The sequence below is a fragment of the Barbus barbus genome (genome assembly GCF_936440315.1).
Source record: "Barbus barbus genome assembly, chromosome: 14".
NCBI classification, from domain to species: domain Eukaryota; kingdom Metazoa; phylum Chordata; class Actinopteri; order Cypriniformes; family Cyprinidae; genus Barbus; species Barbus barbus.
In genome coordinates, this window is record NC_136742.1 from 5663239 (window position 1) to 5690787 (window position 27549).

Sequence of the window (27549 nt, forward strand, 5' to 3'; positions counted from 1 at the left end):
TGCAAGCAAAATGCCATGAGAATCAGTCAAGTGGTTTAAGAGAAGATTGGAAAATAAATTTTTGCCAACTCAAAATGGCCAACAGACTACAACACGTTATGTTACTAATCATAATGTTGTCTGCTAGAGGGAACCACAGGATAAGAAATCTTTTCTATCAGTTTCCATCACTCTGAATAACAAATAAGTGTATTTACAGAGGTAAATGTTTACAGAGATTTTTTTTCTTTAAAAAAATACACCCTATGCTTCAAATCCTTAGGTATATTTTTGTCTTCCTTTACATTAAAATGTTCCAATTGACATAGTTTAAGCAGATTTGTTTTTTAGGGTTTCAGCAATTTCTCAGGGATCAGCAGTTAATATCAATGTGAATGACACATGAATGTTCATAAACTGAAATCAGTGTAAATGGTTCAGAATTATGACTTGTAGTAAACAAGAAAAAATGGTTATAGTTTCATATGGATGAAAAACTTTATTAGTTTGCAAAGAAATGTGATCTCTAAAGCACTAAAGGTCATTAAATGCTACCTTCAATTTAATATGTCCTAATGATGACATTTAAAAACATTTGTCAAATTGCATGACATGACTTTATGTATTACTGTCCATTTAAAATAAGTTACCTATTTTTTATTGTAGTAGCCTGCATATTGCTGCATTCAATTGTGCTCATGGCAACCAGTAAACATGCCAACCTTCACAAATTTCTGATGCCCTTGGTGCTTACTGCAGTTAATAATGTATCAGCCATTTATATCAATTCAAATGAGAGATGGAGTCCGTGATACTAATGTTGTCCACCAGAGGGAGGCACAAGACAACACATTATTTTAGATGCAACAAATTCTTTTAGTTTAAAATCTGTGTAAATGGTTTAATATATTAACTATGCATAAAATTGGTTATATATTCATAAGGTTAAATAAAGGCTAAAACAACAAGTCTAATCTGTGATCTCCAAAATTCCTTCATATTCATATATACTAAATAAAAAAAATGTCACGTTGTCAGACAAGTTAAAATGAAGATCAATATTATTTGTCTATTGTAATAAAGAACATACAATACTATTTCGATAGAAAGACACTTAAATTTACATTTAGTCATTTAGCAGACGCTTTTACAAATGATGACAATAGAAGCAACCAAAACCAACAGAGCAATAATATGCAATATATCATAACTGTATCCTCTACAACGCGTTCGTGCTTGGATCCCGAGGATCTTCGCTTGCTGTTATATTTTAGATTTATTTCTAAAAGAAATGTAATATCTGCTTTTTTTTTAACTTTAAAGTTACGTGAACACTCTTATATTTATATAACATAAATCACTTTAAGAAACTAAACAAACCTGTGGCATGGTATTAAACATCTTTAAATTGGAAACATCGAAAACAGTGCCTTGCGTAAAGTTTGGTGAATACAAATATGATCATCTGAAATGTTTGTGTGCAGGTCTGAAGTGTGTTACAGTGTATACACAGGGGAGGAGGGCACCAATCCTGCCAAACTCCTTCACAAGCGCCTCCAACACCTAATCATTAAAACACACACATACATACACACACACACACACCCCATCTCCACGGATACTAAACTTATACACAACACCGCGTCCATCATAGCCTCGAAACATCGGGCTTGAACATCATCACACACCACGCGTGAGTATCTTTGCCCAGATGTAATGATATATCGGAGCGCGAACGTCAATTGTTGCCCCTTTTGTTTAGGGGCTTGAGCAGGGGGCCATGTTGTGAGTTTATCAGCCAAAAGACATGGGGCTTTATTAATGAATTCTTATGAAATATCCTCGTTGTTGGGTTCATAACAGTGAGGTCAACGTGTAGAGATGTATACTTATTTGTAAATGGTTTTAAGGGTTGTAAAACAAACTTTTAGAGGTGAGAGGCCTGTGTGTTGTTTTATCAACAAAGCGTCTCGCGTACTAACGTTAGCAGAAACACTAACACATTGAAGTCGGACTTGCAATTATTTTTAGTACACATTTGGATTTACGGTTCAGTTGCAATGTCGCATATCAGTTCAATGACGCTGTTGAAATTTAAATAGAAATAAATCCGGTTTTGTTCTAAAACAAGCCCTATCTTGCGCTGACTGTTAGCGAGGTGCTAGCTGGCGGAGTCAAGGGCCCCGCATTGCTAACAAACAACAGACAGGCCGATCAAACAAAAACACTACTGAGACCAAACATTTAAGGATTTAGTTGTTAGCTCAAAGCTTTAAAGGCAATACGGCATAATTTTACATATAATTTAAAGCCTACATTCACCGCCGTCCATCATTTGTGTGTTAGCCGTTAGCATTCTGCTATCCCTGTAACTTACACCCAAAACATTCACATAGGTACGCGTGATTTCAGGTCTTTATTAAAACGCATTTTCTAAGTCTACAATCTTATGCTTTTAAAATGTCCTGCTTTTAAAAAGTGAGTAAGCAAGGTTTAGTTATTGGACACATTTCTAGAGATAATAGGAAATTATTCTGTGGCTTTGTTCTCTTGACGGTTTATGTAGGTTTATGTTCGTATTTGATTGCATAGCTTAGTTATTATGTGTGAGACACATACTTAGCCTGTATTTGTGATTATGTGTGTATATACACACGCATACATTTACACATACATAAAACATACATATATGTGTGTGTATATATATATATGCGTGCGTGTGTGTGTGTGTGTGTGTGATATATAAACATAGTTATTATTGAAATGTAGTTCTTATCTTGGCTGCTGTTGACAGGTTACTTTGTTTACATTTAACGGTTGGCTTTTATATGAAACAACTTGCATAACCCAATGATTTTCTTCAACATTGGTTTTATTTCACAGTGATTCTGTATTCCAAATTGTTCAAGATAAACAATTTAGTCAATTATTGTGGAATAAAATGAAGATTAATCATGGAGGCAAATCAACTTTTTTTTTATTTATTATTAATTGCATTTAATTTCCCTGGTCCTTAAATCAGCAAATTTTTCTGTAGGTTTTTCCGTGGAATGAACATTCCATGCAGCATCTTAGGTATGAATGACGTGGCCTGGCAGGAGACAAGAGGCGGGATGCTGCACACAAATGGTGCGCCAGAGACTGGAGGGGTTAGAGTCCATGCAGGGGGTTCTCTAGGCACAGTAGGAGGTGCTGGGCAGGGACCTGGAGGAGCTCACCCTCTGCCAGGTATGGACCGCGTGGCAAATCCCAACCCCGGCACCCCTCAGCCTCCACTGAGCGGTCGTTCCCAAGATGATGCCACTGTGGGCTATTTTTTTCAAAGGCAGCCTGGGGAGCAGTTGGGTGGTTGCACTGCAAGCAAACACCGCTGGCCTACTGGTGATGGAAACCATGTTGACCAGGTAAGAAAGACCTAAGTTGAACCCTAGTGCAAAGGAATGTGAACATGGGCACAAAGACAGAGGACTGTTTAATTCAATGTCACACCGACATGAAACAATATACTTATTTTGACTTGTACTTATTAAAATATAGGAAAAAAGTGATCATACTTATTTTTAATATATTTTAAATGACTAAAAGCTTCTTGCTGACAAGTTATAAATTTGGTAAGATTTATAATTACAATTGATTAGTTTTTTGGGCTGCACTGTTATCCTTAAATAGTCTTTCGTAGACATATGCCTGGTAAGATTTTTTGGCATATGGACTATTGTTGCACTGAATGACATTTTAGTGGGTGTCTTCTGTAAATCATGAAAAAAAATTATAGTAATTTTTTTTTTTTTTGCTCAGAAAATCTAAAAGTACATATGGCTCATTCTAATGTGTGTGTGTATCTATATATATATATATATATATATAAGCGGTATTGTTTTGATACTTTAAAACCACTGTAGTATATATGTATATATAGTGCACACACACACACATTGTAAATATATTAGTGCTGTCAAATGATTAATTGCGATTAATCGCATCCAAATACATATACTGTGTATATTTATTACGTGTATATATATATAAATACACACACATACAGTATGCATTTTGAAAATATTATATATTATAATATATAATATTTTATATTAATAATTTGTATATAAATTAGTGCTGTCAATTGATAAAACATTTTTTTAAACTAATTAATCATACATTTTTCTGAAATCGCGATTAATCCCACCTAACATTGAAGTTTTTACATATACTTTTATATTGCAATAATTTCAAATTCAGTCTTCAAATTTATGTAAAAGCAACATAAAGACAGTATATATTTATTTAATGGCATCTTTTTTTTTATGACTGAAGGCCAGTATCACTGATACCAATCACTGATGTCTCTATAAAATTGCCCCCCCCTCCTAATATTTAACCATTGCCATTCAACGTTACAGTAAAATTGAGAGCTATCAATTTTAACATTTATTAGACTATAAATAACTTCTAATTTAAGTGAACTTAAAACAGTCTTCACATAAACCCTATAATAAATGTCATATTTACCTGTGCCCTTCAGCAGAAATATACAGAAATTGAAGTTATCAAACACTAAATTTGAAATTAAATCTAGACGAATCCTTAAAGCTATGTTATTTTTTTCCCTCTTTTTTTTCTTTGTCCTTTGATTAACAATTAAGACCGGTTAATTGCCATTACTATTATAATTACATTACAGACATCACAGCAGCTGGTTATTAGGGTATTTTGGCTGTTATTTATTTATGACCTGCTGCTGTTGAACGTGACGCAGATCTGACACGCATCATATCATCCTCTCAACTCTTTTTACCTTTTCTGACCCACTTCGTCTCTATTAATGAACTGACTGATGAGTTGAATCGGGTGTGTTAGATAAGGGAGACCGTGCTGGGCTGCTCCAGGGCATTTTAGAGACATGTTCTTAAATGTGACTCATATAAAATATATTACATGCATGCACAGTTTTAAGGCCGCTTTAATCGCCTTTTTTGGTAACTTCATGACTTAACTGACCACGACATTGCATGCACATAGTTTATTTCGCACTTTGATATGAAATGAGACAGGCTACAGCGCGTGCCGGTGTCTTTGTGCGTGCAATAGAAGACCGAGCACAGTACCGTTTCTACGCTCTATTGACTTGCGCCTGGCGAAGAAGTGAAGCGCGGGTCTTAAAAAATCTACCGTTTGATGTGGTCATAAAGACGTTCTGTGACTGAATAAATGCACTTCCTGTCAAGAGAAATAGTGACACAAACGGCAGTTGTGAATATGATGGCCAACCCTAGCCCCGCCCCTGCGTTAATTGCGTTAAATATTTTTAACGTGTTAAACTGAAAAAATTAATTGCATGCGTTAACGTGCTAATTTTGACACCATTAATATAAGTATATTTAATATAAAAACTAGGGCTGTCAATCGATTAAAATATTGAATCGTGATTAATCGCAACTTAATCGCACATTTTTATCTGTTCTAAATGTACCTTAAATTGATACTTTTCATGTTTTTAATACTCTAATCATCATGGGCAATGACAAATATGGATGCTTTATGCAATATGTTTATTATTCGTGAAACCATACTCAACATAGAGCATGAAGACTAGACGTGTTTCAAAGATCATAGATGTTTCTCAAAGAACTTGTTCATGTCTATTAGACACATGAAAAAAGAAATACCAGGTTCCCATTACTTCTCTTTCTTTGCACTGAGCAATTTACTTACACAAACCTGTTTACATTTTCGCAGGACAGGGCAGCTCACTTCTTCTGAACATGCAAAATGTACATTTATTATTTATTATTACTTTTGTTTGCCTCTCTGTGCCCACATTGGCCTACTGTATTTTGATGCAGCTAAATTCTCAATAAAACTTTCCATTGACATATTTTACTGTTTCTGTTGTCAGACAATGGAATGAATATTAAATAGTGACTAAAACATGACCCATTAGGACTAAATAACCAGCTCTCCCTTCCAAGATGTTAATCTGCACAAAAATCCTGATTTATAATCCAGCCATCGTCTGATAAAATCAAATAGGCTATACATAAGATAAAGACAATAGCTGTGCTGTGATTTCGGTTGTACTTGCATGTTAAATTAGAGAAGCAACAAAATATCCGTTTTAACTAAAGGCGCTGTTCCTCTTAGCCGTTTGCCTAACAGAGCAGATGCGGAGAGATAGAGAAAGAGGTGTGTGCACAGAGGGAACAAGAGAGCTCGCGCGGCAGTACCAGCGAGTCTCAGAAACTAAATAAGGTTTGGGCAAAGCCTATAAAGATTGGTCGCTTGGCGCTTTTAAAAAAATAAATAAAAAAAATTGCTAAAGTGGTCTGAAAAGTCACTAAGTTGGCAACACTGTCAGCATCTCCATTCATTTCCATTTCTCCAACTATAGTAGTACGGGCTAGGCCACGGGTCAAACAGAAAATGCGTGCTGCGTTAATCGCGCGTTAATAAAATTAGTGCCGTTAAAATTAATTTGCGTTAACGCATTAACTTTGACAGCCCTAATAAAAACAAATCATATTTTTCTTAAATGTGTACATGCATGAGTGTGGATTTATATATATATACATAATAAATATACACAGTACGCACACATTATGTAAACAAACTATTTTGGATGCTATTAATTGCGATTAATTGTTTGACAGCACTAAAATATATTTAAGTGTGCAAAGTTGAAGTGTCAAATGTCTCTTTGTGTAGGTCCGCACTGTGGATGAGATGAATTATGACTTTCAAGCCTTGGCTCTGGAGTCTCGTGGAATGGGTGAGGTATGTTGAAAGCCTAGTAATCCTTTTGCATCCTTTTTGACCAGGATCGCAAGTGTTGAGTTCCCTGTAATACTTTAACATATGTTAACTTTTTTTCCCTGTTGTTTGTATGAATATACTTTGCAAATAGTGATTGCCATGTTGACCTTTTTTGCAGCTACTTCCTGCTAAAAAATTGTGGGAATCAGATGAATTGGCAAAAGATGGACGCAAAGGGATGTTGCTGGGTGAAGAATGGAGAGAGAATGCCTGGGGTGCTTCCCGTAAGTTCTTCTAAAATGCCACCATGTTTTGATCATGAAATATAACTGAAGAAACATTCATGCTGAGAAAAAATTGGACAAGTTTGACATTATGCTTCAGAGAAGGCTCACTTTAGTTTATGCTGAAGGTATACCAAATATTTGTTGCTGTGATGTTTTTTGCCCATATAGTTAGTACTTTATACAGCAGGGATTGTTTCAAAGCAGATTCACAGTATTGAACAGGAACGTTACATGACTCAATTTTCAACTTACAATTTTGCTACAAAGCAGCTGTGGCAAGTAGGGGCGTCAAAAGTACCGGTACTTTGTTACCAAGTCGATACCAGAATTTAACAAAATTAAGCCAGACTTTCCACTGTACCAGTTGTACCGAGTGCAGGTTCAATCCAGTATTGGCTGATTCAAACATTCCAGTATTTGTATGAGCACTCTGAGTGTCAGAGGTTTTTTATTTAAAACTTTTTTTTTTTTTTTGCAGCGTTCCATAGTTCTATTTAACAATAGCTGATAAACTTTAAAATACAGACCACTTGTGAGTTCTGAGGTTGTTAATTAATTGTATGTTCTTTTCTTTAACCCATCTATTCACATTAATTAAAGAACATTTTTAATATCATTTGTGTTGGAATTTGGGGTGGAAAAACTACATTACCCATGATTAGGGCTAAAATAATTATTCAACTATCAATTACAATACAAAAATTGTCATCATTGTCATTTTTCAAATAGTCGTTTGATCTCATTTGACCTAATGTAAGGGTTTACAGTAATGAGATTTTACCACTGTGACGCTGTAGCGCAAGAGTGTAATTCAGCCGTCTCCCTCATATAGCACTTTATACAATAGATTTAAACAAAAGCAAGCAGAATTAAGCCGGGCACACACTACAGGAGTTTTAAAAATTAAAAAAAAAAAAAAAAAAACCGATTATGAAATCTGGCTGCAGCATACACATAAGGAGAATCTTCAAAGATTTTCTTCCCTCAAATCTTAAAGTGTCACGAAACCCTAAAACACATTTTTTGAGATGTTAACATATATGAATAGGTTGCACATCAGTGAAAACAACTTTAGCACTCATTATGCCTATTATTAAGGTAAAAGTTTTTTTTTTTTTTTTTTTTCTCATTTTTTTGAAGCAACTTCGTTCTTCCGGTTCAAAAAGCAAAGTTGAGCCTGCGTCACGAAAAGTGACGTATATGCGTTAATTTGCAGTGGTAATTGGCTGCCGTGGCGGGAGAGTACACGTCTACGTCATCAGTTTCCCGAGCTTTTGGCAGTATTATTCATGAGAATAAACTCTTATGATCCAATCGCTGCGCTGTATTATGCATGAGGTAGTACAGCGGAAAATTCAAATCTGATGAAAGAGCTTCCGCGCTGTCAGTTCATTTCTGTAAACATGACCGTAACAATATTTAATATAACAACACAAACGCGTGGAGTGTGAATGAGAGAGCGTTTTCTGCACGAAACGCCATGATGGGTTTAACAACACCATCTGTGCGGAGCATAGTCAAGCCGGGCTTTACAGTATTTAACATAAAAAACAGCGTCAGTGTCTTTTTCAGTTAGAATTACAACTTGATTTTCTGATATAAAGAAGCTCTTGAGTGTGGAGCTAGCTAATGATAAAATTTTTTCTTAGTGATTGAGAAAAAAAGATACAAAAATTCTAACCAAACTAAAGGGATAGTTTGGTTTGCAGAAATTAAAGCTTTTCATTATCATAACAATATAAGGTGTTTTAAGACAATTAATATTGTGAAAAATAATTTATCAAAAAATAAAATGTATTTTCACTTAATGTACCTTTTTGTTCATTATCCATATGACTTACAAAAGGAGATGTCATACAGTTAATTAAATGGTGAATGAGAGTGTCTCATCTCATTTTGTGTGCCAAATATATTTTTGTATTGTAAATAATATAACTAATAATTGTTATTGTGCAATAGGAATATAACTGACATTTTCAAAAGCTGAAGTGATTACCTTGTATTTATCATTTAGAGTGTGTAACTCAATATTTTAACCAAGTATACAAGCTGAATAATTGACGTTTAGTTGATTAACTGTTCTAATAATCGTTTGATTAATCGATTATCAAAATAATAATTTGTTGCAGCCCTACCTATGGTGCTGGACAGAAATTTCCCTTTCATAGAATTGCAGCCTAAGTAAGGCATGCCAGTAGATGTATAGATTATAGATAAGTGCCAGTCGATATATAGATAAGTTATTTCTATAGCTATTATATTTCTATAGCTGTTATTTCTATTTCAATAACTTTTAATAAATAGTTTTATATTTCTCAATCGTCTGTAATTAGATTGATGTCATTCACAGTGCTTTATGGGATTGTAGTTCTTTCACTCACTAAAGCTGTTCAGTACACAGTCTTTTTGTCCAATTTTCATAAACTTTAATTCAAATAAAATGTTGCATTTGTTGCCATTCGTCACTGAAAAACTGGGTACTTTATGGTCAATCAGAGGCTTGTAATTCAGAATTTGCACAATATGCCAGAGTTATAAACACAATTTAAATAAGAGATTCATTGTGCAGTATAGACAGATTTTGTGATATCAGCATATTGATTAAATAGGTAGTAATTTTTGCACACTTTTTGTATGAGACTTTGCCATTCTTAATTAGAATAAAAGTTTTATTTTTTATGCTGTTAAGCACACACTGCAATAGGGATGGAACAATTAACGGTTTGACAAATCATGATAAAATTATCCATGGTTAGAACTAGTGCTGGTCGGTATATCGGTTCATACCGAATACCGGTGTTTATTTTTCTTATGATAGGAATTTTTCAAATACTGCAATATGTTGTTTAAATAACATTCGGAACGCGACACTGTTTGTGAGGCGTCCCTTTTCACTGTTGCACTGTGTTGAGAGCACAGCGGTATGTGTTACTAAGTGTGAAAGTTCCGAAACTGAAGTTGTAGAAACTAGTAGAATGTGATGACACAGAAGAGCTCATCCACAATATCCACATTGACTGCCACAAATATCCACCGCCCCCTGCCATCAGCTTCCACGATGAGCTCACACACATCAGCGCGACATAAACACACATTTACATTATATTTACGTTGTCATTTAGCAGCGCTTTTATCCAAAGAGGCTTACAAATTAGGACAATGGAAGCAATCAAAATCAACAAAAGAGCAATGATATGCAAGTGCTATAACAAGTCTCAGTGAGCTTAACGCAGTACACATAGCAAGGATTTAAAAAAACTATTTAATAAAAAAGAAAACCGCAAGCTTGTGTTAGAGGCCTTTTTTGCTTTTGTTAATTGCATAATAAATAAAAAGAAAACAAATAGAATTTTAAGAATAAGAAATCAAATAGAGAGTGCTAGAGTTATGAATAAAGATGGAAGAGCTGTGTTTTTAGCCGATTCTTGAAGATGGCTAAGGACTCAGCTTCTCGGATTGAGTTGGGCAGGTCATTCCACCACATGAAAACACACGAGCACGGATAAACCTTAGCTTTCATTCATTTTGAAGATTTCTCCAGTACTGTGCAAAGGTCTGACTTTACCGGCGCAGTATCGCCTCTTTCGGTGTCTGTTCTGTGCAGTGAAACGGCACATTCAGCTGGCCGTACCGCAGCAGACTCGTCAGTTAAATACAAAACGGCTTTTTCCAAGCACCTGTCGCTAACTGACTGTTTGGAAATATAAATATGAGCATAGTTCATCTGTTAATATTATACACTTTTTTTTTTTCTTGGAAAAAAAGTTATATAGTCATAACCACCGCATAGCCGCTTTTTAGTGTAGATGCATGTTGATTTTATCAGACGATGTCACGATTATAAATGAGTGACTCCTGGTTAACATGTATTAATGGTTCATGTTTAGTCACTATTTAGTGTGGAATTTTTCTACAATATTCACTCATGACAGTAAAATAGGGCATTCTAAGTCAATCACTGCAGTATTTCCTCTCACAGTCAGTAGAAAATGTGTTTTTTTTTGGTCATGCATGAAAAAAAAAAGTCCTTGAAACTTTCAATATACCTTGAAACTGGTATAATTTTTCAAAATACAGTGATATAAATTTTTGGTCATACCGCCCAGCATTGCCAGCACTAGTTAGAACCATATTCGATTACCACAATTTGAACTGAGGATAAATATACTATCCAGCATAAAGCAAAGTTTTAAGTAACAGTCTCACGTGTGCACAGAATGCAGATAACATGGCGGAAAGCAGCAAAAGAGTTTTAAAAGAGTGCTTAGGGAATTATACAAATGAATATTTGAATTAATTAATTAAATGAATGTACCTCTGAAGTTTTTGTCTTCAGAAAAGATTCAATGTGGTTTGGTTTTCACCCGCGCTCCATGTAATGCCTAACAAAGTAGTGTTTTTTTTTTTTTTTTATCGCAATGCTGCTCTGTCCACGGAGGTTATGGGGAAACAGCTGTAATTCTGCTCTTCCATAAGCGCCACCAGCTGTCAGAGAGTGGATTTACAGATATTTATATTTACATTCAGCCTGTGTGCAATTTCTGTCTGGCCAAAAACCATGCCCTGATGTAAATTTTGACCAGTTGTTGAAAAACAAGCTTATCTGGATTCTACACATTGAAACAATTTGAATAAGGTATCTAGAATTATTTATGGAGCAAATAAAATACATAATTTATTATTCAGTTATCATTCAAGAAATAAAATAACTACTTCACCCTAATGATTTCAATATGCTTATCCTGCCTGAAAATACCATAAACATTAAGGCCGGGACACACCAAGCAGACGGTCGTCCAACGTCAGGCCGTCGGTGAGCATCTGTTGGGCTAGTGTGCATCTGCATATGATCAGAACTCCACGCAGCTCCTGCACTACTCTCCATTGGAAATTAATGACTTCCGGTCTGTCACTTGTCCTTTGTCGAAGATGGTAGAAAGCCGGCTTGAAATGCAGTGGAAATGCCAGTATGTCTAGGATCGTTTTCATTTTAAAACAAAAACGCACCAGTGTAAATGGGGCTGGGACGCATTCACACTACAGCCTCACGTGTGAGCCACACCTGAGTGTAACCGATGTAAACTAGTAGGTGTGGACCGACTGTGCAGACCGAAAGCTCTTGTGGTACTGTAATACTGTACTATAGAGAGCAGACTGCTCTATATGCTTTCGAATCGCTCTCGTGGATGTCAAACACTGATCGATCTGTGCTGCGCCGCTTCTAGTTGAACACACCTAGTGTGCGATCCTCAATATTCTCGGGGTCTGAATTGATATTGCAATATTGACGAACTTGCTGCTTTGGCAGTACTGAAACACCGTCTAAGCTGTTCACCAATCACAACGCACTGGGACAGCTAACCAATCACAACACATTTAGTTTTTTGGAAGGCGGGCCTACATCAAACTCGGGACTAATCGTGCCGTTTGTGCCAAGCTGGGTAGAGAAAATTAATGCGTTTGAGTCTGAGAGCACCAAGCATGAGAGCATGTTCTAGTACACCCCCAAAACTAAATCAAGACTTTATAAAAGAGCATTATAGGACCACTTTAATATTTACGAATATTAGTGGGAGTGTGCTCACCTGTGTGTGCGCACATCGAGGTGGAACTCCACAGTGCGCGATACAGAAAGCAGAGGAGAATTGTAAACGCGCGACCATGAAGAGACAGAAATGACATGCCCTCGTGTAAAAGATGAATAACATAAAGCTATTTAGTTTGTTTAAAAGGTATAGACCTGTTCTATTGGAAAGGTAATTTTAAATGACTTCTGTCGTGATCTGGCACTATAGAGAAAATAAAATTAACTTGACCTTTAGGCACCCCCCCTAATATAATGGCAGGGGAAACACTGAAATCTGTCCAGTGGACTGTAGCTAAATGGAGATCAGCTCCAGTATAAAGAGTAAATGGAATAAAATAAAGAATAAATTGAAAGATATAAAATTATCAGCATCAGCTGCGAAAAGTTGTTGATTGTTACTTGTAGTTATCATTCTAGAAATTCCAAGTTGCATACATCTCCATTATAGTACCATTTGCTTGATTTTCTTGATGCATGTTTAAATGTTTTATTTGTCTTCTGGTTTGTTTTTGTTATAGCAATATTATTTTCATCTGCTGTGTCTAGATCATTCTGTTTCTCAGCCCATTATGGTGCAAAGGCTTCCAGGCCAGAGCTACAACGGGAATGGAGATGCAAGCTCGGTACTGTCCCCTCGCTCAGAGGGGGGTGGTCTGGGTGTGAGTATGGTGGAGTATGTCCTCAGTTCTTCCCCTGGAGACAAGATGGATGGTCGCTACAGAAACGGAGGCTATGTGAGTCAATTATCTTATTACAGTCATTGGGTATCTTATTACAACACGTTTTTTTTTTATTTTTTCAAGCATGTGTGTTATAAAATCAGGACAGAATTTGTGGAAGTTAATTGAATAAAAAGAATTTGAAAGAAGCACTAGTGCAGAGGTGGACAACATCGGCCCTGGAGAGTCACAGTCTTGCAGAGTTTTGCTCCAACCTTGATTAAAACTCACCTGCCTGTAGCTTTCTAGTAACCCTTAGCACTGGATTAGCTTGTTCAGGTGTGTTTGATTAGGGTTGGAGCTGAAGGTCTGTGGCTCTCCAGTACCGACTTTGGCCACCCATGCACTATTGAATGCATGGAGTGTTTAAAGGGTTAGTTAACCCCAAAAATGATAATTCTGTCATTTACTCACCCTCAGCCGTAATCAGCTTTGTTTACGTTCAACATGTGTGCACTTTCTACAGAACGTAAACAACACTGATTATGTTGATCACTTTCTGGGGTACCCTTCAAAAATTATGGAAGATGGCAACAAAGAGGCAAAACTTGCAGCTTTAATGACAGAATTTTCATTTTTGGGTGAACTAACCCTTTAATTCTTGGTTTATTTAAAAACAAAACAAAACAGAAAAACAGAATGGGTATTTCTCCTTTTTACCCCATAGAAATAAGTAACTGGTCCCACCCCTGGGTGGTTGGGACAGCCTTGGTTACTTGGCAGTAGGGTTGCAAAATTCCGTGAATTTTCAAGACTGAAAACTTTCCATGGGAATTAACGGGAATATATGGGAATTAATGGGAATAAACTGGAAATTTGCAAAATTGCAGGAACTGGAAACTTAAATGTAGTTGAGAACAAAATCTTGCAGCATAATCTTGTTTAAAACAACCAGATTTAATGCAATTTCAGTTTAATTTCTACCCTACACATTGCTCAATCACATACACACAGCACACTGCTTACTGCAGGGCTATTGAGGCCACACCCTTACATGCACTGTGCTTTCCTCCATAACATGAACAGATCATTTCTTAAATCCTGCACACAAAATATCAAAATTTCCGTATTGGTAAATATTCATGTAAATTACATGAATATTACAAAAATTGTTCAAAACGTCCTTGTGCAGTGTGTAATATACTGTGCAACTAAATTAGGCTATACCATTGTAAAAACAAATACACTGACTGAACAAACATTTAGGAGAGATTATATAAAAATCAGATGCATCAAAATCAGAGAGGAAAAGGAATCTGTTCTGTTAGTGGCACCGAAATGGCCCAATCAGCCGTGGTTCCCAGAACTGGAGGAGATACTTGGGACTTGGCGCCTTGTGCTTGACGCTCTCACGCGACCCCCGTTCGAGCCCATACAATCAGCGAGCTTGTGAGCGCGCTCTCTCAAGACAGCGCTCCTGCTCGCGCTAGCCTCTGTTAAGCGAGTTGGAGACCTGCAGGCGCTTTCAATTGGCGACTCGTGTATTGAATTTGGGCCAGGTGATTGCAGATTCACCTTGAAGCCTAGAAAAGGTTATGTGCCTAAAGTGCTTTCGACTTTAAGCGCAGGCCATAACACTATCTGCTTTCCGCCCGAAACACCGGCCGGGACAGAGCCGCTTAATACTGGACCAGAATATTAGTTAATTCAAATATTCGTTTGGTGGGTTGGCATTCGATTTTAAATTTTGAGATTTGAATAATCTTTTTTTTTTTTGAACCCCTGGCATCCACGCGAAACGGTTCTCATTCGTGCTTGAATATGAACTGCCCATGAGTGAACGTCATGATTCAGTTCATCTGGAAGAGAAGACAAAAATGCCGAATACCTCAGCTGTGTGGGAGCACTTTAAATTGAGTGAGGACAAGACAAAGGCAGTGTGCCAAATATGCGATTTGAAACTGGCCTTTTTGACTCGGGCCACATCAAGTTTTTGACTCGAGGGCCACATTAAGTGAGGGGCCGCATAATGTTTATGACAAATGAAGCTTTGATTGATTTTTTTCTTAACTCTAAATTGACACTCACTTACTACTGTACTGTATGTATACTTGTACATGCATGGCAGTTCTTTTTTTGTACCATCTCTACCTATTTTTATGAGCACTTTGACACACAGATAAGTTGCATTGCTGTACAAGTCGATGTATAAGACACTTTTTATAATTTCATTCAGAAATAATGTAAAATAAACAAAATGTTTACAAACATTAGAAACATGTTTTTACCCCACCCTCCACAAAAATTCCTGAATTTTGAACTAGGCCTGAACGATTTTGGAAAATAATCTAATTGCAAATTTTTTACCAATATTGCGATTTAATATGCAATTATTTTTTAAAGCTCTTTAAATCATTGTATAGTATGACCAACACAATTCTGTAGGCCAGGCCTATATGTTACGATGAAATTAGGTGATGCATGAATTGATATGACTGACATTCTTTAACAACTACAATCACAGAAGTATATTGACTGATTTGTTGAACTTCCAGCCTTGTAAGCATGTAATAATTATGACAAAATAAAGCACTGACAAATAAGCCTGATGTAAACATTATTATGAAAGTCAGTAACAAATCACACAAACTAAAGTAGATTGCAGAAATATAAATACAAATCTGATGCTTTACCACACTCAGGGGACTTAGGTAATTAATTCAAAGTCACAGTAATAAACATGTAAACATGTGGATTGTACTTTTTAAACACTTGTCTGTTAACCTTAGATGGACTTTAAATAAGAGAATATATATATATATATTGCACAAAATTAGTAAAAAGATCTAAGTGTGATTATTATTTAAATATGATAAATGAGAATATTATTGATCCATCTTCTTTCTGGAAACTGACTAAATCAGTTTCTGGTCAAAAAACTTTTACCAGTCTACCTGATTATTTAAAATTAAATGAGAGTATAATTAAGGATAAAGAGAATATTGTAAATGCTTTTAATAAACATTTTATTTCGGGGGGAGAGACCCACAATTGTAGTAATTTAAGGAAACAAGAAAATGTGGAAGCCACTTCATGTTATATTACTCAGAGCCAGCAGTTTAATTTTATTCCTATTTTAGCTACTCAAGTTCATAAAGTTCTATCTAATTTGGATATAAAAAAATCAGCAGGGCCGGATAAAATAGAACCTTATTTTTTTTAAATTTCTGCACATCTTATAACAGAGCCCATTACATCTATTTTTAACTTGAGTTTAACCTCAAATGTTATTCCTCGTGCATGGAAATCCGCATCAGTCTTACCTTTGTTAAAAGCTGGTGATCCATCAGTTTTGGATAATTATCGGCCAATTAGTAGGTTATCGGTGTTGGCAAAAGTATTTGAATCTTTTGTCAATGATCAAATGAAATCGTTTCTAACCGAAAATAAAATATTAAATGAATTTCAGTCAGGCTTTAGATCAGATCATAGTACTATTACAGCAGCTATGCTGGTTACAAATGATATTGTTAAATATCTAGATAGTAAACAACATTGTGCAGCATTATTTGTAGATCTTTCTAAAGCATTTGACTCTGTAGATCATAAACTTTTATTACAGAGATTAAGTTGTATAGGTTTTAGTGAAATGACTCTAAATTGGTTCAATAATTATCTAACAGAAAGATCTCAATGTGTCTCAGTCGAAAACTTTATTTCAAATGAATTAAAAATAATAAAAGGTGTTCCACAGGGTTCGATTTTAGCCCCAGTTTTATTTTCTATTTATATTAATGACATTGGTTGTGGGATAACCTCAGCTAGAATTCATTTATATGCTGATGACACAATTATATATACAGTAGCACATTCGGTGAATCAAGCCATTGAGCTTTTGCAAGAATCTTTTCAGTTATTGCAATTATCATTATCCAACTTAAAACTGGTTTTAAACTCAAAGAAAACAAAATACATGCTTTTCACTCGTCGCACTGAAACAGTTCGTCCTATTTTAACTTTACTAGGAGAATCTATTGAAAGAGTAAATTGTTATAAATACTTGGGTATATGGTTGGATGACAAACTAGGATTTCAGATACATATCGAAAAACTTTTAAAAAAGCTTAGATTAAAGTTGGGTTTTCTTTTTCGTTTAAAGAAATGTTTTCCTTTTAAAGCAAGAAAAATAATTATACAGAGTTGTTTCCTTTCAGTATTAGATTATGGTGATGTGATCTATATGCATGCAAGCTTATCTTCACTTAAAAAGTTGGACTATGTATATCATGCTGCTTTACGTTTTGTGACGAATGCCTCTTCACGCACCCATCATTGTATATTGTATGAACTGGTGGGATGTTCCTCTTTGTTTCAAAGAAGGAAAGTGCACATGTTGCTGTTTATTGTCAAGGCATTGTTGGGAAAATTACCTACTTATATTTGCAGTCTTTTATCTTTTTACACTTGTAACTACAGTACTAGATCCTCTGCTAAACTTCTTTTAAATGTTCCAAGAGTACATTCTGAGTTAGGCAAAACTGCCTTCTCTTATTTTGCTCCTTCGTTATGGAACGAGCTGCAGAGTATTATTATGCTGGAATCACTTCCTTCTGTAAATATTTTAAAAAACCTTTTATGGTCTACTCTGAAGGAAACATGTACTTGCTATAAGTAAATTACATATTTGTAATCAGCTGGATATAGGGCAAATGATTTTGTTTGTTTTATGTTTTTGAAATTGTTTTATTGTGAAACTTTTTGTGCTGCCATTTTTGGCCAGGACTCCCTGGAAGAAGAGATTTTGTATCTCAATGGGACTTTCCTGGTAAAATAAAGGTAAAATATATATATATATATATATATATATATATATATATATATATATATATATATATATATATATATATATATATATATATATATATATATATATATATATAAAAAAAAAATCATGTTTTCAACACGTTCTATGATTGGGTGTTAATATTCTGTTCAGTAATTGGTTAAAGCCAACATTGGCTGCCGCTTACAAAAAGATAATTTAAAAAAAAAAATTTTTTGTAAGATAAAACAAATCTATCGCCTGCCACGATGCACCGTGCTCGTGGAAGCAACATGATTTCGGGTGCACGAGCACCGCTTGCACTCCGTCTCGCGAAACCGCCCGCGAAACTTTTCCGCATGTCTCCCATTGAAAATGAACTAGACCAGGGGTAGGCATTGTCGGTCCTGGAGTGTCGATGTCCTGCAGAGTTTAGCTCCAACCCTGAAAAAAAACCTCACCTGCCTGTAGCCCTAGTAATTCTGAAGACCTTGATTAGCTTGTTCAGGTGATTAGAGTTTACATGCATGTGAGCCTATGATCAAACAAAATGTTTATATTTATGTTTGTATATGGTACAGTTTGATAAATTTCCCCAAATTTCCAATTCATTCCCATAAATTCCTGGTAAATTTCCAACTTCCCCAGATGAATTTCACATGGAAAGTTTCCAGAAAATTTCCAGAAATTTTTCACCCCTTTGCAACCCTACTTGGCAGTGGACTGAATTACTGTTTACAAACAAATACACCCCAGAAAAGAGCAATCAGAAACAGCCATTTCTAGATTTCCATTATTATTGATCCTTTAGGACAGGGGTCGGCAAACTTTTCGGCATGACGTGCAATTTTTTTATTTTTCTGTTTAACCAGTTCTGTTTTTCTGTTTTTATTTTTCTGTTTAGTGCCAATACGGTAGCACCCTCGCCCCACCCCCGTAAATACAGAATATGCATTCTGTATTTATACAGTACATAAACATTTTTAAACATATGTATATATTTTTTTTCATGCAAAAGATTTTTTCATAAATTGTTTTTTAAACTTTTCAAAAGTTTCTTGAGTAACAGATATACTGAAAACCACTGTATGTGTGTGTGTGACAAAGACAATGCATTAAAACCGTTCAGTTTAATCACCATTCTATATTAATGCGCTGCTTTTAATTGATGCACGCGCAATCAGAGATCACTGTGCAAAAAGTAATTCAGAAGCTCAAAAACTTTGTCAGCGCTGCCACGTGACTTTTATTAATCGATAGGCTACTGAATCGCTACATTATATTTCTCAGCCATGAGGGGATAAAATCGCTGCTTTTTTAAGTAACTAAACTCCGCTTCATTGTTTGTATGACACAGATGCAGACAATTCTCACCTCTCTCTCAAAATGGCCATATTTAAGAAGAAAAAAAGTTTGCATCACTGGATATAGCTGTCGGCCATTTAACATTTCTTTCGTAAAACATTTGACTAATATTAAATGATTTGCAGCTTAATCTTACCTTGCTCTCTTTCAAAGTTAAACTGACGCTTCGCGCTCAGCATCTGTGAACAGTAAACCCCGCCTACTTTGATTTGATTGGCCATCTCAGTCATTTTGACGTTGACGAGCATTGTTGAGAATTTGATCTGAAGCGCCTGGTATGTGCAGCGGTCGCGCACGCATCTGTAGCCTAGCGCAAGTTAATTCTCACACTTTCATATTATTTATAGCTCCTAACAGGCTGTGTGACCATGAGAAGTTATTGCATAAAAATGTACATCAGTATGCAGTTTTCCCTATTGCTCGCCAGCGATTATTCCTCTGCGTGCCACTGCTGGCACGTGTGCCGTAGGTTGCCGACCCCTGCTTTAGGATCTGACACATTTTTTGCGTATGATATATAAAGATATCCCAATAAAAATCACACAGAAGAAAGTATGTCATGTCATTTCCCTTTAAGGAAATAAATATGGTCAGTTTTGATTTCATGGCTTTAAAGGGATCCCTGGGTATTAAGACTTGTATGGCTTAATATAACGTAAATTATGTCTCTAACGAAATATGTAGTAGAAAACCCATTAAAGATTTGTGTTATTTAAAAAAAATCTCATTGTTTTATACATATTTTGAACTATGGGGGCACCATTGTTCTAATGACGTAAAATGCACTCGATGAGCTACTAGCGCTACCTGTTGCTATTTTTACCACAACTCTGAGTAGACAACTCGGAAAATAAAATACTTTTATGATAACCACAGCTACTGAAAGAGCTTACAGTGGTGATGGATATAAGTATAGGTTTTTTTTTGTGAACAATTGTTTTTGTTGGAAAAAAAAAAAGGCAGACCCACACCACACACAAATCCAAAACAAACTACACATCAAAAAGAAGAAACAAAAGATTTAACAATATCCCCAAAAACAAAATGCAAACATGCACTGCGTGTTCCCCGCGGACACAAACCGCAACATGGGGAAGGCGACACACACACACACAGAAGCGCCCCAAAGGGGACAGACAAAGTCCATGCAGCAATCCCAAACGGATCATCCGATGATCTGGGCTCTTCGATGATGATGTGATTGTCTCCCAAATCCAATCACAAAATAAAGTTTGTAAGTCACCACTGATATCCTTAGACCAAGATTCAAGATTTTTTTTTATTATTATTCGTCACATACACAATTCTACAGAGTATAACCAGCAGTGAAATGTAAGTCAGGTCCGCTACAAGGACAGTGCAATTATATAGTGTACAAATATTAAGAAAAAGAAAAATAGAAAAAATAAAAGATGAAAAAATATAACTATAAATATATAGTGCAGGTCAGTATGTTGTTGACTTAAATAGTAATATAAGAGGAATGTGCAAAAGAATGTGCAAAGAAGTTGTACAGGGTATTTAAATAGCAGCAATATGAGGTAGAAAAAATTATGAATAGCTTATTGATATAGTGATATTTACATGGAGTCAAGTGATGTTATGACACATAGTTAGAATTTAGGAGCCTGATGGCCTGGGGGAAGAAGCTCCTCCTAAGTCTCTCAGTTTTTGCCATGAGGCTACGGAAGCGCTTACCAGATGGAAGCAAAGTGAATAGTTGGTTACCAGGGTGATTTGTGTCCTTGATGATTTTGACAGCTCTACTTTTGCAGCGTTTGAGGTAGATGTCCTGCAGAGAGGGGAGAGCAGACCCTGAGATGCGCTCAGCTAAGCACACAACTCTCTGTAGTGTTTTGCAGTCCTGATTGGAGCTGTTTCCATTCCACACTGAGATGCAGTGAGTCAATACACTATGGGCCCTGAATAGAAAGTTTTCAGGATTGCTGGTGAGACCCTCAATTTCCTCAGCTGTCGGAGATGGTTCAGTCTTTGTTTGTCTTTCTTAATCTGTGTTTGGATGTGTGCAGTCCAAGTCAGGTTCTCGGAGATGTTTACACAGCGGTACTTGAAGCTACTCACCCTCTCCACAGGGGTCCCACTGATAGTTGCTGTGTGTTTGTATGATTGTTTGAGGAGAAAAGTAAATATCTGAAGTAGAAATAACAGACTTATCAGTGGAGAGAATTACTTTTCACAAGGGATGTACAGGCAATTCTGTCAGCATTATCACCATTTGTGTCTAAAATGGAAATATTTAAATTTCTTCTGACAGTTATCAAAACACCTTTAGTTTATTGACAATCGCAGCGAAAGAGACCACCTCACAACATTCACCACTGCATCCATGAACATCATCCTTCCACAATAAGCTTCCCGGATTAAAGCAATGTCAGTCTTTTTTTGTTGCAGCAGTTCCAAAAAAACTTGTACATTTATGGAGGCCATTTAAACCATTGATATTACAACTTAGTATATTAATCTCAGTCATTACTATCAAACAAATTAGTGAACTAAAAATAAGAGAAATGAATACCACTGCAAATTAATTAACTAAAGTCTGCCTTAAAAAACCCATTAAACAAAGAAAACCCACCCCATAAAACTTTTGCAGACTGGGGTGAAAACCCCAGGCTGCCGCCCTTCCCTGTTTTGGTCAGTGACAGTAACATGACAGCCAGTATAATTCTTCAGAACACCACCATTAGCCCTATTATAAGAGAACAGAATAACTTCAAATTCACACAAGTAATAAAGTGGGATAAAAAAAATAAAAAGGATGTATACTCTCCATAACGAGGAAACAAACATACTGTAAATAATTGCATCATGTACACTGAAAACTGTACATTAGTGATACCAAGTTTCTTAGCATGAAGAACTGCCAGTAGCCGATCGTCCCATGAAGATCATTCTAGATTAATAAATCAGATGTAGAGTCACTCGGTATTCTCAAATCCTTATGCCACGTCCATCCCAGGAGAATGAGGAGCGCAAATGGAGCTCAGGAATTGACGCGTTTCGTCCGGTGAGTGCATCTTCAGCGTAGCAGGATACTAAAGAAAGGTCTGCAGACCTGCCTCTTTCAATTCCTTCCGTATTGCACTGAAGGAGCTCCGCTTCTTTGCTGTCGCAGGGGAGTCAGGAAAAAAGTTCAACACCGCGGCGTCTCGCTTCATTAAGAATCAAATTCCTATCGTTGTTGTAGCATAACAGTTTGAAGAGAAACACTCGTGGTTTGGAGAGATCCGTTGGAGCTCTGGAGTAAACTCAGTGCGTGTTCGATCTCGATATATCTGCCCGCAAGTGATGGGATCCAGACCGGCAGTGACAGTTTCAGAAAGCCAATCGGGTCATCTTTCGTGGTCCCCTCAGGTAGTCCTAGCAGGCGGAGATTACTGCGTCTACTGCGGTCCTGTAAATCCGTCACTTGTCACTCGAGGGCATCCAGACGGTCAGTGTGTTCGTCAATCACTTTTTTCTGCTCTCTCTGTTCCCCGATTAAAACGTCAACTTTAGAGCATATATTCTGGATTGTGGTCATATGAGAGGCAAATTCGGTGCACATCGCTACTAATTCAGCCTTCAAAATGTCCTCAAATTGCTTTATAGTGACCGCCATATTGTCTTCCTCGGCCGCTGGTTTTGTTTTCTTCTTAATTGGCGAGGATGATGGTGAAAGATAAGCAAGTTTCCGACTGTGTGGCATCTCCAGACCAATGACTAACGAAAAAACTACCCCAAATGCAAGAAAAGAAGACGAAAAACAGCAAAAGACGGGTTATTTACATGGAGCTCAGCTAATTTGTGTCTTGGCTCATGAAAACGTCACGTGACCCCTCGATATAAGTATAGGTTTAAACCAAATGCTGTACCATCAATTTTTCCCCACAAGGAATCTAAATGCCCTGGATGTCAAGGGAAATGAGCGCTGAGAAACTCCTCTAGCAGCCGCGCTTCATGATTAACGTCGGCATGTTTACATCCTAACAGATGGCATCTAGCGTTTCTTATCTTGTCCATTTATAAGCTCTCTCAGTAGCTGTGGTCTACTAAAAGACTCAAAGGCATCAGGGCTAAAGTGGAGAGAAAAAATAAGCGTGTCTTGAAGTTTTATTCGTCCACAGGCATCTTCCAATTCTTTTCTCCTCCTATTATCGCTAGGAAAGCAGTGAAGTCTTACACTGAATATTACAACCAAAAGCCACACAATGTGGTATCGTATCAGTATTTTATTTTCTGAGCTGTGTATTCTGAGTTGTTGCGGTAAAAAGCACCAGTAGCTCACCGAGTGCAACCATTTGATGTCATCGACGCAGAATATACTGTGCACATAAAATAATGGCGCCCCCCCCATAGTCCAAAAGCGATGTCGATTTTTTTACAACAGTAATAGACATTTTAATGGGTTTTCTATTACATATTTAAATAAGAGACATCATTTACGTTATACTAAACTATACATGTCTCCTTTACTGATTCCGAATTACATGTCAAATATTGTAGTTAGTAACAATTTATATATATATATTTTTTTATTACAATTTATAATATACCATTACATTACACATTTTAGGTAATGTAATCAGACTACTTTCAGATTACTTTTAGATTACTTTTGACCAATCTCGTCTTCTACCATATTGATATAATAATACAAAGATTTAGAAAATATATTACATTCATTGTTATTAGCAACAAGAAGTGCATTAAACATTGTATTGTGTCAAGGTTTTCCAGACTGTGGTTTAAGGAACTGCAAGGGGTTTATGAGTTTAAAGAAAAAAAACGAATAATCATTTAAATCATAAAAATGTGAAATTAAAATATATCAAAATAAAACACTTATTAAAAAAATGAAATATTTTATTTGTTTATTTGGTCACGTGACCATAACCTACATCAGAGAAACATGAACATGCAAATGTTATACTCAATAAAATCTTATTTTAAAATCTTAGGGTATTTAAATAAATATATTAGGTGAAAGAGGATCAGATAAAAAAAAAAAAAGTGAATTTGTGAATTCATAAATTTGTGCATTTTAATGAGTTTGAAAGACAAAAGCCCTATAAAGGCATATAAATGCATGGTTAAACAACCTACGGAGTGATAATTCAAATAAAAATTAATGTTCATCAGTAGTTGATGCAATGTTGAAAAGCTTCTTAAACATTAAAGGATTTTTGTAAATCCAGTCTTTGTGTAAACGTGGACAAAACTGGAAGACTGTGTGTATATAAGCGGTCAGTTATTTTAGAAAGGAACATTCAGCGCTCGCAAAATGGCTAGCCTGACGTCCTGGGGCTATTGTGTTTTCCAGTCGGGCTACCGAAATGTATCACTGCCCTGCCCGACGGGCTACCTTAAATACAGGGCTCCCACGCAGTGTTCACTCTAAGCTGAGTGCGCGTGACTGCACAGAAGAAGTAATGTGCCTCGCGCACACAAAAATTAGTTTGGAAGCCATTTGATTGAATGCCGCAGTAAAAGGGAAAGAATAGCAATGCTCGGACAGACCGCTATAGAGCTGATGCCACGACAGAGTTAGAACCGGTGAATGCAGTTTACAGGTTTCATAGAAAGAGAACGATATGCACCAAATGAGTCGCTGTAGAAACTGAATACTTCAATAGTTGCGGTGTGCTCAACGCGAGAGACAATGCAAACGCAGTGACATGTGAAATAAAACGTCCTCATGTATTAAAGAAGAGTGGCTTGATTAAGTGCTGGAAATAGCGGAGGATGGGTAACAAAACTCTGAAGCATGTACAGTCACACACAAGAGTATTGTACAAACTGTACTTCTATAGCTGTCTAAATATCGTTATGAAGAATTCATGTTCACGGTTTTTTTTTATAGTTGACTTACAGATCTCAGCTTAAGTTTTGCTTCAGTTTGCATTCTATTCTATTCTATTCTATTCTATTCTATTCTATCAGTTTAAATAGTTTTTGATAATATATGTTAGTTCTATATTATAAACCTGATAAATAATTGACCTTGTTTTTGAGTCTTTGACTTTGAGTGTCTTGTCATCAAGGTTGTATTCATTTCAAATATACAGAAAAAAACAGTGATATGGTGAAATATTATTGCAATTTCTAATATTGGTTTTTAATACCTATACTATAAAATAGCATTTATTCCTGTGATCAAAGCAGAATTTTCAGCATCATTACACCAGCAGTGTCCCATGATCCTTCAGAAATCATTCTAATATGCTGATTTATTATCAGTTTTGAAACTGTTGTGCTGCTTAATATTTTTTTGGAACCTATGTTACTTTTTTCTTTGATTCTTTAATTAATAAAAAGTTTAAAAGAACCGCATTTATTCAAAATATAAATATTTTCTAACAATAGAAGTCTTTACTAACAATTTTATCCATTTAACACATCCTTGCTGAATAAAGTTTATTTAACTTTCTTTAAACTTTTTTAAAGTATCTTTAAAAAAGAAAAAAAATTCTGACCCCAAACTTTTGAATAGTTTATATTGTAACACAAAATCTCTATTTTGACTAAACACTGTTCTTTTTAACTTTTTATTTTTTTTAAATATCACAGGTCCCAAAAATACAGTATAAAAAATAAAATAAAATAAAAAAGCAGTACAACTATTTCCAACATTGATTAAAAATCAGCATATTAAAATGACTTCTAAAGGATCCTGTGACACTGAAAATACTGCTTTACTTCACAGGAATTAATTACATTTTAAAATATATTAAAATAGAAAACATTTATTTTAAATTGCAATAATATTTCACAATATTATTTTGTGATCCAAACTTTTGAACTGCAGTGTATTGTACAGTAAAAATGTTTTCTCGGGTAACCTAAAATGTACATCATTTAGTTACATCAAGGGTCAAATCAAATATAAATAGCACATTAAAGTTAAAAGTTACACACTTTTGTGTGTGCATGCTGTACAGGTCTGGTATAAAGAATGCTTTTGCTCAGGTGACCGAAATGTCCGCCCAATAGAGAAGTTTTGCTTAGCAAGAAAAAAAATTAGAGGGAACATTGCTCCCATGGGTCCTTTAAATTTGATACAACTAAATTGAAGAGTTTTTAAGGCCTTATACCATTTAACGTATTTCAAATTTCAAATTGCCTTAAATAGATTTGTAAGAATTCTGCAGATACCTTGTAAATAGTAAAATAAAACTCTTTCCTTGATATTCGTTGATATTTGTGTGTTGAAAATGTTTTTGATTGACATTTATGGTCTTTATTTTAATTCTGAAGAGTACCTGCCTTGAAGGGCTACCGGGGATTTAGAAATTTTGAGAGCCCTGACATTAAAGGGGGTGGTCTAATGGATTTTTTCGAAGGCTTGATTGTGTTTATGGGGTGCACAACGTGTTCATGCTTCGTTTTTTAAAAACTGCATTTTTCACATATTTTACCTGTATTGTACACTGCTTTTCAGCTAGCTTAAAAACGATTGGTTGATTTCCTGGTTCTGTGAAGGCCCTCCCTCAGAAATTCACAATGGGTTCTGATTGGTTAGCTGGCCGAGTGTGTTGTGATTGGCTAAACCGCTAGCGTGCGTCTAAACGTCCCACCCCTCAGCTCTGCGGCATGTGCTCCGGTTGTATGGTAAATAATGGCGTCGTCTATATTGCTTATCAGTTTGAGCCCGATTGAGACTCAGAGGATATTAATGAAGAGGATCAAGCAGAACCTGTGCATGCGCAGCTTTTATGTTTTTTGTTTGTTGTTGTCTCATACTTTTAGATACGCTGTTATTATGCTACTGCTTATGTTAGCTTTTAATATACGGTTTTATCATGATAAAAGCTTTAAAACAGTATGGCAACCACATGCATGTCCATGTTTAATGCTTGTCATAGCTATGTGAAAATAAGTGTATAAATGGAACAGTTCATTGTTGGAGCTTAGCTGATGATCTGAATGAGAGCGAGAGAGAGAGAGAGAGAGAGAAAGAGAGATGCAGAACGTGTGCAGAGCAGGGCGACGCGAAGAACAGGATTGAGAACCGCTGCTTTAGAACATTGATTTTGAAACTTGTGAATCCATTAGAATCGTTAGAAGACAGAATCGCGATTCATACAGTATATGAATAGA

The 27549-nt window shown here is 35.9% G+C and overlaps 1 protein-coding gene across 12 annotated transcripts in view; it reads left to right on the forward strand.

The window, feature by feature from the left end:
• Nucleotides 1–1469: 1469 nt before the first annotated feature.
• LOC306879986 (pumilio homolog 2-like) overlaps nt 1470–27549 on the forward strand; it is a 75685-nt gene continuing 49605 nt past the window's right edge. For 6 of the 12 annotated variants that reach the window (XM_079433231.1, XM_079433230.1, XM_079433228.1 and 3 more), the window contains exons 1-5: nt 1491–1672; nt 3017–3383; nt 6682–6750; nt 6908–7013; nt 13150–13337. In XM_079433231.1, coding sequence (XP_079289357.1) covers nt 3030–3383; nt 6682–6750; nt 6908–7013; nt 13150–13337 — 717 coding nt within the window. In that variant the 5' untranslated portion in view covers nt 1491–1672; nt 3017–3029. Of the gene's footprint in view, nt 1673–1857; nt 1913–3016; nt 3384–6681; nt 6751–6907; nt 7014–13149; nt 13338–27549 lie in introns of those variants that run through there. The other 6 variants (XM_079433226.1, XM_079433229.1, XM_079433223.1 and 3 more) reach the window with 5 other exon arrangements.